Source organism: Macrobrachium rosenbergii, chromosome 8 (genome assembly GCF_040412425.1).
Source record: "Macrobrachium rosenbergii isolate ZJJX-2024 chromosome 8, ASM4041242v1, whole genome shotgun sequence".
In the NCBI taxonomy this organism is placed as follows: domain Eukaryota; kingdom Metazoa; phylum Arthropoda; class Malacostraca; order Decapoda; family Palaemonidae; genus Macrobrachium; species Macrobrachium rosenbergii.
The window spans coordinates 71,264,740-71,283,547 of NC_089748.1; the positions used below are offsets into that span (position 1 = coordinate 71,264,740).

Genomic DNA, 18,808 nt, shown 5'->3' on the forward strand with positions numbered 1-18,808 from the left:
CGAGCCCCATGTTTCGGCCTAAGTACCGCTCCTCAGATTTTCACGAGACTAATGAAAAACGTAGCTGGAATGCTTCACACAAGAGGCATCAGTGTCTCCCTATATCTGGACGACTGGCTCCTCAGAGCTCCTTCCTACACTCGCTGCCTGGAGGATCTTCAGACGACTCTTCTATTATTGGAGAATCTAGGACTCCTTATAAACAAAACGAAGTCTCAGCTGATCCCATCCCAAGAGATTCAGTACCTTGGGATGAGGATTCAGAGTCAAGCTTTTCGGGTTTTTCCGTCAATATCAAGGATGGAACAAGCTTTAGAAAAACTTCAGAAATTCCTAAAGAGACGAACTTGCTCGGTGAGGGAATGGATGAGTCTGCTGGGGACCCTTTCCTCTCTAGAGCAGTTTGTCTCATTAGGAAGACTGAACCTTCGTCCGTTACAGTTCCATCTGAATCGGAACTGGGACAAAGACAAGGAATTAGAAACAAAGTGTATTCCCATTTCACAACAAATAAGACATTACCTACAATGGTGGAACGATCCCCAAAACTTCAAGAGGGACTTTCCTTGCATCAGAGGACCCAGACCTAGTTTTGTTCTCCGACGCCGGACTCGGGTGGGGAGCAACACTGGGAAAGATGGAAGTCTCGGGCTCTTGGACCAGAGATCAGATAGAGTGGCACATCAACCAGAAGGAACTGACTGCTATCCTTCTGGCTCTGATAGAATTCGAATGCCTTGTGGAGAAAAAAGTAGTTCAGGTCAACTCCGACAATACGACGGCGTTGGCCTACATCAAGAATCAAGGAGGCACTCACTCCTACTCTCTATAAGAGACCGCCAAAAAACTCCTTCTTTGGGCAAAGGAGAAAGATGTTACTCTGGTTACCCACTTTATTCAAGGCGAAAAGAATGTGAGGGCAGACATGCTGAGCAGAAGGAATCAAATTCTGTCGACAGAGTGGATGCTTCACCAGGACGCCTGCAAGAGCCTGTGGCGGATTTGGGGCCGACTTGCATAGACCTCTTCGCCACAGCTCAAACGAGGAAGTTGGAAGCTTACTGTTCTCCCATTCCAGATCCCGGCGGTTCACATAGACGCTTTTCTGCTGGATTGGTCCAACTTAGACGTGTATGCTTTCCCCATTCAAAGTTATTCACAAAGTTTTGCAGAAGTTCAGAGCTCACATGAGGGGACCAGGATGACCCTAGTGGTTCCTTACTGGCCTACAAAGGAATGGTTCACAGAGGTACTGGAATGGATGGTGGACACCCCGAAAGACTACCTGTCAGAATAGATCTACTCAAACAACCCCACTTGGAAAGATATCACCAAAACTTCCAAGTTCTACAAATGACTGCCTTCAGACTATCAAAAAACTTGCAAGAGCTAAAGGCTTTTCAGGGAGGCAGCTGACGCAATTGCAAGAGCAAGGAGGTCATCAACAATCAAGGTATATCAATCCAAGTGGGAAGTATTTAGAGGATGGTGCAGGAAAATTCTATTTCCTCTTCCAGTACCTCTGTAACTCAAATAGCAGACTTCCTTCTCCTCCTTAGAAGGGAACTTAACTTTTCTATTTCCACAATTAAGGGATATAGGAGTATGTTAACTGCTGTTTTTAGACACAGAAACTTAGACCTTTCCAACAATAAGGATCTCCAGGACCTTATCAGATCCTTCGAGACCATTAAAGAGAAAGGCCAGGATTCACCAGCTTGGAACTTAGATGTCGTCAAATTTCTTATGGGAAATAGGTTTGAACCCTTACATAAGGCATCATTTAAGGATCTTACCCTAAAAACTCTGTTTCTGATCAGTTTGGCCACAGCTAAAAGAGTAAGTGAGGTTCATGCCTTCAGCAAGACCGTGGGCTTTAGACAAGGCAAAGCGATTTGTTCTTTGCAACTTGGGTTCCTCGCAAAGAATGAGATTCCATCTCGACCCTGGCCCAAAACGTTTGAGATCCCGAACCTGTCGTATATCACAGGTACAGAAATAGAGAGACTCCTGTGCCCCGTAAGAGCTCTGAAGTCATACCTGGAAAGGACTAAGGAATTAGGAGGTAAGTCAGAAGTACTGTGGTGTTCAGTCAAGAAACCCTCGTTACCCATGTCTAAGAATGCGTTATCTTACTTTATCAGGCTATTGATAAGAGAAGCCCATTCAGAATTTAATGAAACTGATCTACAGATTCTTAAAGTTAAGACGCACGAGGTTAGAGCAGTAGCAACCTCGGTGGCTTTTAAACAGAATAGATCCTTACAAAGTATCTTAGACGCGACTTTTTGGAGAAGCAAGTCAGTGTTTGCCTCGCATTACCTCAAACAGGTTCAGACCGTATGTGAAGACCGCTACACTCTCGGCCCATTTGTAGCGGCTAATTCAGTAGTGGGTGAAGGATATACCCCCGCTGTACCATAAACCTATACCCTTTTCTCCTTTTCTTGAAATGGAGAAATTTTTATGGTTGTGTGCGAAGGCTGGACGCAGTCTTCCGCAATCATTAGCAAATGTTTTGCTTTTTGTTAGTTCGTTGTGTTATTCGGTCAGGTGGTCGTTTGTGTTCCTTACTAGCGCCCGGAACAAGGGTATATTTTAAGGAGGTCTAGTCACATAGAGGTTATACACCGGTTGACAGCCCCTAGAGATTTTCAGCCCCCTGGGTGGATCGCTGGATCTTTTAAGGAATGCAGACAGAATGAGGCAGGAAAACTTCGAAATCTGTATCCTTAACAGGTAGGAACCTCGAGTTGGTTTTACAATTTTAATTTTGTCAATTCCAACGATACTGGCTGTCTCTGACCCTCCACCAGAGGTGTCAATCAGCTATATATATAACTACCAGTTAAGTCAGATGTTTAAAAATGATATTTTCATAATAAAATAAATTTTTGAACATACTTACCTGGTAGTTATATATAATTAATTTCCACCCTCCTCCCCTCTAGAGACGAGAGGCATGGAAGATCTGAGGAATACCTGGTGTGGTTCCAGATACCTGGATAGAGGGCGCATAGGTGGACCACCTGACAGACCTATCGGCGATTGCCGCGAGTTTTGAAATTCTGCCGTGACGTCAGGGACTTAAGCTATATATATAACTACCAGGTAAGTATGTTCAAAAATTTATTTTATTATGAAAATATCATTTCGCATCTTAAGAAGAGGAAAGCTATTGCTAGGGAATCTAGTAAAGCTTTAGCTAGTCAGGATTCACCCACTAAGTGGGATGCAATTGCACCTGTAATTTCTTAGGATCCTATTCCATCTCCTCCACCTGTGCAACCCTCTCCTTTACCTGGCTCTCATGTTTCCGATCCCAACACCATCGTCAGTCTGGAATCGAAAATCGACACTCACTTTGAGTTAATTTTGCAATCGATTGCTAAATTAGCGTCATCGGTGAAAGTGAAAATGTCTAATGGATAAGAATGAGTCAGAGCGCCCTGTGGCGCCCAGTGCAAGTGCAGTGGTAGTGGAGGAGGTGGCTGTTCGGCCCGCCAATTCTCTTAAGCCAAGGTCCCTGACATACTCCCCAGCACCTGGGAGGAGTCAAACTGGCAGCCTAAGGGAGGTCGGTGGGGTCTGCCTCCGAGTAGTCGCCCCCTCGGTTCAGTCTGTTGATGAATCCCAGATAGCAACCAAATGCCATTGGAAAGGCCTTCAAGTGAGTGCTCACTTTATGTCCTCCAGCTCCAAGGATTTTAGTCCCAGGCAAGCACGGTGCAATGCGGACAAGTCACTCCCGCTGAAAAGGAGTGCAGTGGTTTTTGAGATTTCTTCTGTTCCTTGTAAGAAGGGCAAGGATTCAGCGAGCCCATCGTGTAGTCATTGGGATAGCCTGGAACAATTCTCTTCTGCTTCTTCTGACGATGGTCGTAAATTGGCGTCGAAGCACCCTATGGCGCGGAGACGTTCTTCATCGAATAAAGGAACTACTTCATCAGGAGTTGCGCACCCAGCACCTTCATCTCTACAATCAGTGCCCAAGCAGCCAGTAACTAGGGTCGAAACGCGCGAGCTCCCATTTGCGGTTGAGTGCCCACTTGTGCCCGTTTGCCAACAGGTTTCGCCACTGGCTCCCGTCTCTACAGCACCCCCTGAGCTTCGTAGTAGTGTTGTCTCGGACATTGTTCCCCCTTCAGTTGACCCGACTCAGAGCAAACTGGATAATATTGTCAGTTTGCTTCAGAAGGCTCCTCCTACAGCTCAGACGACAGCGGACTTATTGCTTTCTCCTGTCTCTTCTGAGGAAGAGGTTGTTCCAGATCAAGATGCTCCTTTGTCGGCGTACTCTGAGTTGTTGAGTTTCATGCTAGTGACTTTTCCAAGCTTCTTTTTGCCAGCTACTCCCTCCGCTCCTGCTTCGACTTTCTTTATGGGAGCCCCCTCAGTCAGTTCTTCGAGATTACTGAAATTGGTTCTTTCCTCTTCGGTGAAGAAGGCACTGTATGAAGTAGAAGGGTGGTTTTCTGAGAAGAGGGAACAAGGCAAAGCAGTTCTTTGCTTCCCACCTTCCAAGTTGTCCAGATCGAGCTGCAGGTGTTATGCGACCGGAGAAGCTCCTTCCATGGGAGTCTCTGCCTCTTCTCAGGGAGACTCCTCCGGCCTTATCGACTCGTCTAGGAGATCAGCTTTCTCCTCAGCCATAGTTATGTTTTCAGCCTCGGAACTTGAGCACCCTCTCAAGAATATTTTTAAGGTTTTCAAAGTGATGAGCTTCCTAGACTGGGCGGTGGGTGCTCTAGCACACAAGCTTAGAGAGTGCTCCTTGTTACCTCAAGAAATCTTTTCAGATCTCTTAGGAGTACTTTCCTGTATTGACATGGGCGTTCACTATAGTACACAGGAGTTAGCTAGTCTGTAGGCCATGGGTGTGCTTAAGAAATGAGAGCTTTGGTGTTCTTTTACTTTGAAAGGCATCACTCCGTCTCAGAGATTGGTCCTCCTCTTCTCCCCGTTAGATGAGATGCATCTTTTTCCCCAGGCTATAGTACTGGACATTGCCTCTGACCTGCAGAAAAAGAACACTCAGGACCTGCTCTCCCAATCTGTGAGACGCCCCAAGGATTCTTTGACTCTTCCTCCCAGATCTTTGTCTCCGCTGCAACCTACCCCCTTTCAGAGCTCCTGTTCTAGATCACATACTAGAACAAGAACATATGCCTTTTTCCCACAGCATTCCATCAAGAAGTCCTCCTTCAAGTCTTCCTCCAAGAAATGAAGCCATGGTCCTCAGTACTCAGGTAGGAGCGTGGCTCCTTCACTTTTGGGAATGGTGGGAACAAAAGGGAGCGGAATCCTGGATAGTGTCTGTCCTGAAGGAGGGCTACACTATCCCCTTTTTGAACAAACCTCCTTTAATCCGCAAGCCTGTTGAATTGACAGCTTACTCTCCAGGCTCAGAGAGATTTGCTGCTCTCTTACTAGAGGTCGAGTCCCTTGTTCAGAAAGAGGCCATAGAGTTAGGAGAGGACATTCATTCTCCAGGATTTTACAACCGTCTCTTTGTGGTACCCAAGTCATCGGGGAGCTGGAGACCCATTTTGGACGTAAGTGCTCTAAATGTCTTTGTCAAAAAGACAACATTCAAGATGGAAACAAACCAACCAGTCCTTGCATCCATTCACCAGGGAGATTGGATGGCGTCCATCGACATGCAGGATGCATACTTTCACATCCCAGTACATCCGACTTCGAGAAAGCACCTCAGGTTTGTGTTTCAGGACAAGGTGTTCCAATTTCGGGCTCTGTGCTTCAGTCTCTTAACAGCACCACAAGTGTTCACCAGGGTATTGGCTCCCCTAGCGAAATGGCTTCATTTGATGGGGATAAAGATCTCCCTATATCTAGACAACTGGTTACTACGTTCCTGCTCGAAAGCTCAATGTACGGAGGACATTCGCATGACTCTTCTCTTCGCCCAAGAATTGGGCCTTCTCATCAGTCGGGACAAGTCTCTCCTGACGCCTTCTCAGGAGATTCCTTGTTTAGGAATGGTGGTCAACTCTAAGGATTTTCGGGTTTTTCCAGTCCCAAAGAGAATAGGAAAGTGTCTCCAGACAGTGGAAGAATTTCTGGATCTAAACTTTTTCTCAGCCAATCAATGGATGAGTCTTCTAGGTACCCTCTCGTCCATGGAACAATTCGTCACTCTGGGAAGACTTCATCTAAGACCTCTCCAATTCTTCCTCAAAGGCAGCTGGAACAGGAAAAAGTTTCTGGACTCGTTTGTGTTCCTGATAACAGTGGAAATCAAGGAGGACCTTCATTGGTGGAATTCCAGGAAGAGACTATCAGAAGGGAAATCTCTTCAACCTCTGAACCCTAGCGTAGAGTTCTTTTCAGATGCGTCGAACCTGGGTTGGGGAGCTCTTTTGGGGTTAAAAGAAGTGTCAGGTACCTGGTCTCAGGAACAGCAAAACTGGCACATCAACATAAAAGAATTACAGGCGATATTTCTGGGCCTACAGTGCTTCACTTCAGAAATTTGGGGGTGGACAGTAGCAGTGCATTCAGACAGCATGACAGCACTGGTGTACATCAAGAAACAAGGGGGAACCCACTCTTTATCCCTGTATGAAGTGGCAAGGGGTTTTCTTCTTTGGTTACACCAGAACGACACTCAAGTGACAATGTGTTTAATCTAGGGGAGACTCAAGGTTCTCATGGATAAATTGAGCCATCAAAGACAGATCCTTCCCACAGAATGGACATGAGACCCGTTAGTTTGTCTGGATCTATGGAAGCTTAGGGGGAAACCCATGATAGATTTATTCGCATCCTCCAGGAATCACCGACTTCCTCTCTTCTGCTCACCAGTACCAGATCCCTTGGCATGGGCAACCGATGCAGTGTTGCAGGATTGGTCGAACAAAGTTGTGTATGTGCCTTTCCCCCATTCAGTTTAATGAGACAAGTCATCAACAAATTCTGGTCTCATCAAAACCTGTCCATGATTTTGATAGCCCCCTTCTGGTCAGCAAAAGAGTGGTTCCCGGATCTACTAGAACTTCTTTGGGACTTCCCGAGACTGCTGCCTCAGTCTCAGGCAACCTCACTTCCGGCAGTTCCACCAAAACCTGTCTTCTCTGGCCCTAACATGATTCAAACTGTTAAGCGACCACTCCGAAAGAAGGGCTTTTCAAGAGCATCTGCAGACGTGATTGCGAATTGTAGAAGACAGTCTTCAGATAATGTCTACCAGGGTAATTGGTCCATCTTCAGGTCCCGGTGCAGACAAAATAACGCGTCCTCTTCTGATACCTCTGTAGTAGAAATAGCGGACTTTCTTCTGTTCCTACGCTCCACTAAAGGACTTTCCACCTCTACCATTAAAGGCTACAGAGCTATGCTTAGCTCAGTTTTCCGCCATAAAAGAATGGACTTATCGCCTAACCAGGATTTGTCCAACCTTATTAAGTCCTTTGATACCACAAGGCTTAAAGAAAAACCTTTGCTGTCCTGGAACTTAGATGTGGTACTTAAGTGGCTGTCCAGTTCACATTTTGAGCCCATGCAATCTGTCTCTTTAAGGGATCTAACCAGGGAAACTTTTTCTGGTCACCTTGGCCACTGCCAAAAGATCCAGTGAAATCCATACTTTGGACAGAAATATCAGATTTTCTCAGGGGAATGCAGTTTGCTCCTTCTCCCTAGAATTTTTAGCTAAGAACAAATCGCCATCGAATCCATGGCCGCGTTATTTTACAATCAAAAGCTTGTCCAAGATAGTAGGGCCGTCTGAAGAAGAAAGAACTCTCTGTCCAGTAAGGGCCCTTAAGTTTTATCTTCACAGAACGAAGGACATTCGTGGTACCTCAAGGAACCTTTGTTGTTCTGTGAAATATCCCTCTCGACCCTTGTCTAAGAATGCCCTGGCATTTTTTCTCAGAAACTTGATTTCGGAAGCACATTCCATGGTGAGCGGAGACTCCCCCTCTTCTTGCAAGGTAAAGCCCCATGAGATAAGAGCGGTCGCTACGTCTTTGGTGTTTATGCGTAATTTATCCCTCACGTGCAAGTCGGTGTTTGCATCGCATTACTTAAGGGATATCGGGACTACTTACAATCAGTGTAGTACCTTGGGTCCGCTTTATGTGGCTGGTGTGGTGTTGGGGGAGGAAACGTAGAAAGCACTGTCCTTTCTTTAATCTCTTTGCCTTGATTAGGATGTCGATTTTTTTGGGGAGCCTGGGAGTACTACTGTATGTACTTGGAGTACCCTCCAGTCTTTTGGTTTTATGGTTGGTATTGGTGTTTTTAATTTGGTCTTTGGTGGTTGTGGTGACTATTTACTCTGGTTATTTTGTGTGGTACTGCATCCTGGACAGGGGCATCTTGTTGTACTTTGCTAGCCCTCAGAAATTAGTTCATCACTACAAAGCACCCACTGTAGTAGTAGGCCCTCAAGGCTTTACTGCCTCGCCTCTGCTGGATAAGATGAGCGCCAACCAGAGGCAGTATCTACCTGTAGCAGCTCTCTTATCAAGTAAGGTTCAACAACATTGATTCTGTGTTAGCAATTTTCTATTCTCAAACTTATTACTATTAATAATGTTTTGGGGTATATATGTTCAACATTCCCATCTCCATTCATTGTTGGAATCAGCTATTTAATTACTGGGTAAGTTACTTATATAAAAATGACATTTTTATAATAAAATAGTTTTATATATACTTACCCAGTAATTACATGGTCGGAGCCCACCCACCTCCCCTCACTTGGACATAAGGGCATAAACAAAATGAAGCTCTTTGCTATGTTGCCTCTTCTTACACCCGAAAGTGGACGGGGCACTTCGCCAAAACCAGAACAAATTAGTGTGACCCGCAATTTCAAAATTTTAAACTGTCAGTTAATGAAACTAATAGCTATGTAATTACTGGGTAAGTATATCTAAAACTTTATATTGCAGTACACTCCTGAACACCTGAATTCGCCCTTAATCCCACTAGCCCGAACAACTCTCAATTAGCAATCCACTATTGGGAATTTTAACAGGCAGCGTTACCAACGCTGCAGGTAAAATCTTGTCACTTGAGCTACCATAACAAACGGGTGTCAACGCTGACACAGGTGTGCGCCAACACTCCCACTTTCGTCAATTGCATTTTGTTCACGCTGCTGGAAGTTTGTCTCCTTCTGCAGTGCGAAATTTTAATCCTATTGCCCAACTTCTCTTTGTATTTTGGACCTCTAGTGAAGACCTGGATTGTGTTTACCTGTTTCTTCTGGATTTTCTGGATATCTTTGATGTAGAACATCTTTTAGAATTGGACTCGCTGGTTCCCGGTCTCAATTGGTCATCATGGACTCTCTCACCTTCTAATACCGCGCCTTCGGCTTTGACGTCAACCTCGACTGCCCCCACGACTTGGGGTGCTGAAGCTCATCGCTTCTTCTTCCTGCCAAAGACGGATGAGTACCTTGAGACACGATAGACATTCTGTCAGGTATGTAGGAAGGTTAAGTGTGATGTGCAGACTCATTGCAATGAATGTTCCAATTGGAAGCACAAGAGATGGAGGATTATATTCGTCATTGCAAGTCTTTGGCTAGTAAGGGCGGCAGAAGTCGGTCAGATTCTCGTTGCCTCAAGTATCTCAGGCTTCTGCTACAGATCAGTTGATGAATTTAGCGAGTTCAAAGGTAGTCAAACAGATAGAGGATAGAATTGCAAGTAGTATGGAAAATTTAATAGCTAGTCATCTTGAACTTTTCTCAGGTAGGGATAGTAGTAATGTTAGGATGTCTAATCCTTCTTCCTTTTCAGCTCCCCTGCCTGTTCCAGAACCATCCCTAACAGGTGCTGAGGGTAATGGCAGAACCGCAAGCCTCCAAGTGGGTAGGGTCTGCCGACCCCCTTGGCACGGAGCAGGCAGTGAAGGATTTCCCCCCCCCCACTCCTTGCCTTGTAGTATTATAAATTTAATATTGGTAATGTTAGTCAGGATCAAGATCTAGGTGTGATAAAGGAGGACAGGTTTGGGTTAGGTAGTGAGGAGAAGATATTAAGGGTGCAGAGTCGTTCTCCTTGACGGGTTCCGGTTTCGAGTTCGAGTGGTTTATGTGCTCTAGCAAGAGTTTTGCCTTCATCGCCTCTTTTCAGTCTGGCTCAGTCTCAAGTCAATGTTTCAGTTATGGTGGTGCAGAATCCTTCTGCTTTTGCTCCTAACTCACTTTCGACTGTTTCTGAATCTCCTACTGTAGTTTCCCCCTTCCCTGTGTTTTCTACTCCTCCATCCAGTAAGGCAGATTCTGGTGTGTCCTTTCGGCTTCTAAAAGTAGTTTGCGGAACCTGCAATTGGATGTGGCAGAATATAAGGCAGATTTGCTGGGTCTTTCGACGTGTACAGACCTATGGTGAGAGGTTATTTTTCGAATGGTTTCTGTAACATTAGAGAGTATGTGTCTAGAATTCATGTCGGATATGTTTCAGGATCATTGAGAGGAGGCCGGATTCGGTGTACCTTCTGCCCTTTTTGTTCTAAGTTTTCTTCTGGGTTATCTCTCGCTTCATCTCCTGCTCCCACATTCTCTGTTGCTCCTTTTTCAGTCTCCTTTTCAGCCTCTTCTTCTGCTCCAGTCTTTCCTGCGGCTTCCGCATCTTCCATTTTCCCTCCCTCTTCGACTTTGGCTTTCCTCCTTTCAGGTAACTTTTTTTTTTATGGGTCTGCTATTCCTCTGCCTCCTGCCTTTCCTTCCTCAGTACAGTCTTCTCTAGTAGGAGGAGCTTCCGGACAGGTGAAAACGCAGTTTCGACAGAATTTGGCTGAAGGCATCTCATGTTCCATCCCTTCGGGTATGTGCAACCCCTTGCTTCCGCTTCAAGCAGCTGTTCTGGTAGTATCAGGTATTTCACAGGGTTTGCCTGTCACTTCCAGTTCGGGTTTGCGCTCCGCGGTTTTGGCAGGGCTTGCGGTACCTTCTTCGAGCGGTCTGCGGCTTTCATCGCCTGCATTTTCCGTGGTGGTGACTCGAAGGGTAGCTTCTACCTCTTTCATTCTCCCTCCTTCTTCATCTTCTTCCGTCCCTCCGCAAGCAGTTTCGTTTGCGCATCCTCCCCCAGGGTTTAGCAATGTAGGTTTGGCTACTCTCACTCATCTTCCCCTTGGTAATAATGGGGAATCGGCTCCAGGTTTTTTTTCTTGGTCAGCCTTCTCTTCTTCCCGGCGGGTTCAACTATGCGGATTCAGCTCCGGGTACCTGATAAGGTTTGGGTGCACAGCATTCTGGTTAGGGTGGTCCACTTGTGGACTCTTCATCGTTGTCCGGGCTTCGTTCAGTGCCTCCTCCTTTGTTGGTCTTAGACCATTCGGACATTGCGGAACGGGATTCTTATCCAGAGGTGCAGGAGATTCTGGCAGACTTAGAATTTCCTCTTGCCAACAGTAACGATTACGGGCGCATGCTTGAGTATGTTACTTCTTCGTACCCTCAAGCAAGCGCTCCGGACCTCCCGATTTAGTCAATTCAGTCTTTTTTTTTTTTTAGGCTTTTTATGACACCAAGCCAGCTCCTGGCTCTTTTTCGTGTTGGCAGGTTTGGTTCGATTGGGTTAGACAGGCTTTGGAGGAGGCAGACATTTAGCATTAGTAGTGGCTTCTAATAGAAAGGACTCTTCTCTTCTCTCTCCACGTAGGACGATTTACGCAGTTCGAGGTAACCCTTCGGTAGGTGTCAGGTTGCCATTCAACTAATCAGTTGAGGCAATCCTTTCTAAGTCTTGGGTGATGTCTCGGCTCATCGGGACTTCTCTTAGGGAAGCAGGTGCTTGGAGGATGTGTTGCGCAGTCAGACTGAGGTTCTTGCGCCCTCTCTTTGGATGCTGTCAGATTTATTGTAATGGGGTTCTAAAGAGTGACAGCTGTGTCCCTTCGGATCTGTGGCTGTTTGCAGTTTGACAAATTTATCTCGAGGGGTGTAGCTCACCAGGCGAATGCTTTGGCTTCGTCTACGATGTTTGGAGCAGGAAAGTTGAAATTTCTATCTTGGTCATCTTCCCCCTCAGTACCGGACGTTCATAAGAAGGATTGCTTAGAACACCATTAGCCTTAGCTAATTCTTGTTCAAGGATGACGACGTAGCCAGTATGACGAACATGGTTACTTCTAACTCATGTCTCCGGTGTCAGCAATTATGCATCGTCGAGGGTACAGAGTGTTGAGGTATCTAGATGATTGGTTGATCCTTGCCTCCTCTCTAGAGGAGCTAGTAAGAGCGAGAGAATTCTTATGGAATTTTTAACCTATCCAGGTAGGAGGATTCTCTCTCTTCCTTTGAGGGTTTTCACAACCCTGGAGAGGATCCAGTTGGTCCTTCAGCAGGTAGAAGGGTTCCTGTCCAGCAGGGAATGGCTGGTACCAGCTTGGAAAACCCTCTTAGGGAGAATGTTTCTCTCTCTCTTTAATTCCAGGGTCTCATCATCAGATGTGCTCTCTTCAGGTATGTCTCAGGAATCGCTGGGACTTCCACAACGAGAACAGAGTTATAGTCGGGAACGATTCTTGCCTGTTGGATCGTCTGTGGTGGTCAGAAGAAGTGCATCTGACACCGGGAAGGCCTATCGACTCCCCTCTTCCTGGCGTTCATCTGTACACAGATGCCTCAGATCAAGGTTGGGAACAACCTTGGAGGAAACCCAGGCCTTGGGCCTCTGGGGGGGTTCAGGGATGAGAGGAGTCAATAAATCTTCAGGAAATCAAGGCTGTAAACGAAGCCCTCAGTTGTTTTCAGTCCTAGTGTGCAACAGAGTAGTGGCTATGTTTAGCGACAGCCTAATTGCCGTGTCGTATCTGAAGAACTCAAGGGGGAAGAGACTCAACAGAACTCAATACTATAGCACATAGAGTCCTGAGAGGGTGCAAAGAACGAAAAGTGTCTCTTCTTCCCCAATTTAAATCAGGGAGTCTCAACGTACTGGCCGATTTGGTAAGTCGCTCCCGTCAGGTATTTTGGGGGGAGAGTGGACTTTGGCTCTGGAAGTAATATGTCAAGGTTCTCCAGAAGTGGCCAGCAACTGATTGGAATCACTTGCAGGTGTATGCCTTTCTTCCTTCTGGTCTCATTCATCAGGTAATAAGGAAATTGTGGGAGAGTGTCAAGATGTCTATGACTAATAGCTCCCTGCTCACCATAACACGCTTGGTTTCCGAAACTCCTAGAGCTCCCTACGGAAGTTCTGATGTCCCTACCCATGCGAAACTTCTTCTCAGACGACGGCATTCTCACAATTATTTTCCAAACCCTCGCATGCTGTGCCTAGTTGCAGGGCGACTGTAGAGAGAGCTGCTAGACAGTCCGGACTCCCTAAAGCTGTGTCTAGATAGTTTTCTTTTAGCTTGAGAAAATCAACCCGTAAACCTTACCAGGTTCAGTTGGACAAGGTATAGAAGTTAGTGTCGTAAGGAAGGTCATTCCATCTCTAGACCTTCCATAGCCAAAATAGCTGATTTTCTTTTATTCCTTCGGAAAGTCAAGGGTCTTTCGTATTCGGCTATTGCTGACCACCACTCAACGATTAGCGGTACAATTAGTTTCCACCTTCCTCAAATATCAAGTAGTAAGATAATCAATGATTTATTATGTTCTTTTAAGATTGAGCATCCTGCCTTGCCAACTCAGGCCCCTCCGTGGGACTTGTCAGAAGTACTTCAATATTTTCCTTGCGTTCCCCTGCCTTTGAACCCATTGAAGCTATAACATTAAGACACTGACTGAGAAGTTGCTTTTTCTTACGGCTTTAGCTTCAGCTAAAGGGTTGGGCGAGCTTCAGGCAGTTTCTAGGTTGGGTTCCTATGCGAGAAATGATACATAATTGTCTGTCTTCCGGAATTTGTGACGAAGACAGAGTCGGTGGTTAAAACTCTGCCTCGCTCATTTAAAGTTCTTTATCTGCAAGTGTTCGTTACCGACGATCCAGCGGAGATATCTTTATGTCCGGTGCGAGCATTAAAGTCTATTATCAAAGGTTGGGAAACTCCGTCCACTTCCGCACACACTTCTTGTCTCTCAGCGGAATCCTTCCCGTCCGCTGTCAAAGAATGTGATTTGTTACTTTCAGAGGGAGGTGATTTCCCAGGCTTCTCAGGGTTGTCGTCGTCTTCAGCTCTGTATTTCCCCGACCACACAGTATTCAGAGTATGTCCACTTCATCTTCCTTTCTAAGGAATTATTCAGTGCCGTCTATTCTGGAGGCGGCTACTTGGAAGTCCGTCTCAGTGTTTACTTTCTTTATTTAAGAGACGTTCAATTCACCTCATAGCGTGTAGCAGCGAAGTCTACTATCTAAGGTGCGTTCATTTAGCTGAGGTGGTATTTGCTTAGTGCAGAGGTTTGGAGAGTTATTCTCTTAGTCCACGTGTAGTGGTGAAGTCTATTATCTAGGGTGCGTTCATTTAGCTGTGGTGGTATTCGCTTAGTGAGGAGATTCTTAGGTTAACCAGATAGAGGAACTCCTTTTAGTCTTTAGAATTCTTAGGCAGCAGTTATAGTATAATCACATGAACTTAGGTTTAGTACGTTTTAAGTTTCTTAGTCTTTGATAGTTTCCCTACGAGAGTCCAAGGGGGTGCTCTAGTAGGCTAGGCTATTTCGTCGGCACTGAGATACTTCTTTGCTCATCGATCGTCAGGCCTTATCCAAAGGATCAGCGGCTCAGCACACTGCTTCATTTCCCTCCATACATGAGAGGCTATGAATAGCCACATGGGAGGTTCACCATACTCCTCCGTACCTGAGAGGTTCTGAAGAACCACATGGGGGGACGACGGACTGAGACAGTACGGACATGACGGGTGATCAAAGTACTCTCCAGCATGTCTCATCACCAAAAGCATCGATTGATAAGGTGAGTGTATAACTAAATAATTATCCTATGTGGAGCAGATCGGTAAGTTGCCATCTCTGCGGTTGTAAAAAGGGAGTGGGCCACAAACTGGATGGTTCTCCCGGAGGGCCAGCGGCTCTGCATTTTGCCTCTTTCTCCTCCATACATGAGAGGTTCTGAAGAGCCACATGGGAGGCCAACAGACCAAGAGTACTGACCCGACTGTCAATCAAAGTACTCTCCAACATGTCTCTTCACTGAAAGCATTGATTGATATGATGAGTGTATGACTAAACGGATATTTTATGCAGAGCAGATTGGTGAGCTACCATCTCTGCTGTTGTCAAAAGGTGTGCAATAGAATTGATCCCCCCTCCTCTAAATGTTGTTAATCGGATGAATTCAGGTGTTGAGGGAGTGTATTGCAATATGAAGTTTTCATAATAAAACTAATATTGTAATACTTAACTGAACACCTGAATGATTCCCACCCTCCTTTCCCCACATCAATTTTGACCTTGAATAAAGCAGTTGACGAAAGTGGGAGTGTCGGCACACACCTGTGTCAGCGTTGCCAACCGTTTGTTATGGTAGCTCAAGTGACAAGATTTTACCTGCAGCGTTAGTAACGCTGGCTGTTAAAATTCCCAATAGTGGATTGGTAATTGAGAGTTGTTCTGGCTAGTGGAATTAAGGGCAAATTCAGGTGTTCAGGTAAGTATTACAATATTAGTTTTATTATGAAAGCTTAATTTATTATAAAAATGTCATGTTTATTACTTACACTTACTGAAAATAAGAGTTGCACATTGTATCCACTCTAGCAGCAGAAAATAAGCTGTCGTCTTGACAGAATCGGTGAGAGGATTTCTTCTCTTGGCAAACAAATTAGTACAGTCTTTGTCCATGAGACTGAATCTCTTTTGATTCCTCTACTCTGAGTATAATTTGGATATAAATGCATGTTCTTGGCAGTCATGTGAAGGTACAGTGTCTTGCTGTTTATGAGTTTGTTCTCAGGAATGGGACAGCAAGTAGATTGATCCATAATCAGTGGACCCATTGGCAGCTGTTAGCAGGTAATCCAGGTATTTCCCTGGCTTCTACAGTTAATTTATGAACATTATGGATTTTTCTTCAACTTCATTTATGGATTAAAAACAAGAGTTTTTATCTTTTGAATCACCCCAATGTGCTTTCAAGCAGGTTCTACAGGCCAGTTAACTCATCTGGAATTTTTTCAGAGATGTGATCCTTCTAGACCAAATTGTAATTCTGGCCAATTACAAGTAATGGGTTTGTTGAGAAACAACTGTAATTTTTAAAAGAAATTGCATGCTTATGAGTTCCCTCCTCCCAGCCTCAACTTGCTAACACATGGTTCACTGCTTGGGGCCTGGGGATTTTTCAGGACATATGTAATAGCGACTTGACATTTTTTCGTCTTCATTTCATTTCAGTCATTGGTAATGTCCTAACCATTTCATGACCACAAAAGTGGCCTGTTATGAGATGTGATTTGATAAAAGATTGAGTTGGGTTTTAATTACATGTATATGTTAAGTTAGCCTGAAAGCATTCTCTTTTATTTATACATAAATGCTTTATCATTTTAGCAAGCAGCTGTAGTGGCTGCAGCTGCAGCAGCAGCCGCAGCAGGGAATGCCTCAGGAGTCGCTTCTTCTCCAGTAACCACCTCCATGTCCCAGCCCAATGTTATCATAGTATCAAATGTAAGTATAGGACATACTTATCACAGTTTTTGATGGCAAACTGAAAACTTGATGCAAAAGGAAATTAGTTTTAATAGTTTATTTTGTCTTATTTCTTTGAGCAGAGTTGTCAACTTCTAAGAAAAATTGGAAAGAAAAGAAGTGTCCTCAAACACCCTTTGTTTGCCACATTTTATTGGATTCAAATTTTAAGACCTTTTTTAAAATTGTTTAATATAAATGTATCCTTTACATATAATAATATAAAAAATATGCTTATAAAAAATAGCCTCCAAAAAGGTATCAATATTGTATACAGGTAGTCGTCGACTTACGACCTATGCGACTTACGACTAACCGACTTTTTACGTGATTTGAAACGACAATATAATATATATAATAATATTTAATTTTATATTTTGCTAAAATACGTCGAAAATCGATTTATACTTTTTCCCGCTACTGGCAGCTCATATCCGAGAGATGCTCAGCTTTCGGCAGCATAGTGTGTTTGTGTCGTTCAAAAATGGTAAAGATTCATATTTTTGTAATGTAATTTGTATTTCTATTTTTTGCAAATAAATTAAAGGTAATAACAAATTACCGTATTTGATGGCTTATAATACGCATGTCTGCATAGGACGCACCCCAATTTCAGCAGGACACTGAGGAAAAAATAAGGTTTCTAGCCTATGCTCATATGATTTTGGTAAGTAAAAACTGTAGTATTAGGTTATCATATGCATATTGTTTCTTACCAACAGAATCAACAAAAACATTAATAACGGTTATTTACCATATTTATATTTATCAAAATATGTATTATACAATCAGCCATTTACTACGATCGAATGTTTCATCTGCTGCTGAAAGCTACCTCATAGGTTTACCAAATAGATCGCAACACATTCATTTGTAAACATTGTTTCTTACCGCAGAATCAACAAAAAACATTAATAAAGATGTTACCTACGGTAATATATATGTTATATATATCCATTATATATTATAAAAGTATGCAATCAAGGGGTAAAATTCAATAAATAAAAATGTTTCCTATGTAACAGCTCGAGTCTCGTGAGCAACTGAACAAAGCCATGTTATTATTCTTAAAAGAGAATGCTAGCATGAGTTACGAAGTATCAACTTAACGAAGCCTTGTTATTATGCCTAAAGAGAATGGTAGCAGGAATTGTCAACCACCAATTGATCGAAGCCATGTTGTTATGCGTAAAGAGAATATTAGCAGGAATTGTCAACTACCAACTGAACGAAACCTTGTTATCCGTAAAGCTCTGAGATAATCACCAATAGGTGGCAGCACACGTTGTTTATATCTATAAATGTGGAATGTGGCGATCCGCAGCAGACAACGATAATGATATTAACATTTTAATGAAAATATATCGATAATAACAACGAGATATTGATTATAATACTAGCAGTAGTAATTGCGGTGATGGTAAGTGTGATAATGATAAATAATTATAATAAACTTTATTTTTAATAGGTTATTAGGATAACACCGAATTTACGCTAGGCTACAACATCTACGTGACGTTTCATGTATAATTTCGGCCAAAATTCTAAATTTTGAGCCTACATTATAAACATAGGATAAAGGGGGATTTTTAGGCCATTTTTTGTTAAAAGTGCGTCTTATAATCAAATACGGTATGTATTTAATTCAAACCTATAAATAAACAAAAAATAAATAATACGTCATATGTGTAATAGCGATTGGCAATGCAAATGGCGGATAAGAAAAAATGTAAACAGACCAGACAGATGGTTTGAATGCGCATTTCAATAAAAATGTTAAATACAGTAATAAAAGTAAGTATTAATCAAGGAGTTCAAGCATGATAAGATTTCATATGCTAAACGTAAAATAGGTACTATACATGCACATTTTTTGGATAATATAAAATGTATATGTAGGCTAGTCATACTTAGGATATATGATGGATAATATACGGTAGGTACAGAATACATGTACATATGTGGTTGGTCGACTTACGACGAGATCGACTTCCGACTGCTCTGTCAGAACCTAATGCCGTCGTAAGTCGACGACTACCTGTACAAAGTTTCTTGTGTGGATTGTGATTTATTTTACTTGGGTTAGACCAATAAGGAATTAAGTACTGGTAGTGCTCAAGTTACGATAATTCGCCTTACGATAATTTAATTTTGCGACGGGGTAAGCAGCTAATACTGATACGACAATATTTACAAAACATATTAAAATTTCGCACGGGC

At 43.6% G+C, this 18,808-nt stretch overlaps 1 protein-coding gene across 5 annotated transcripts in view; it reads left to right on the forward strand.

Moving 5' to 3' along the window:
* Spt20 overlaps positions 1 to 18,808 on the forward strand; it is a 256,861-nt gene that overhangs the window by 103,794 nt on the left and 134,259 nt on the right. For all 5 annotated transcript variants that reach the window (XM_067107975.1, XM_067107974.1, XM_067107976.1 and 2 more), the window contains exon 11: positions 16,451 to 16,567. In XM_067107975.1, coding sequence (XP_066964076.1) covers positions 16,451 to 16,567 — 117 coding nt within the window. The remainder of the gene's footprint in view (positions 1 to 16,450; positions 16,568 to 18,808) is intronic.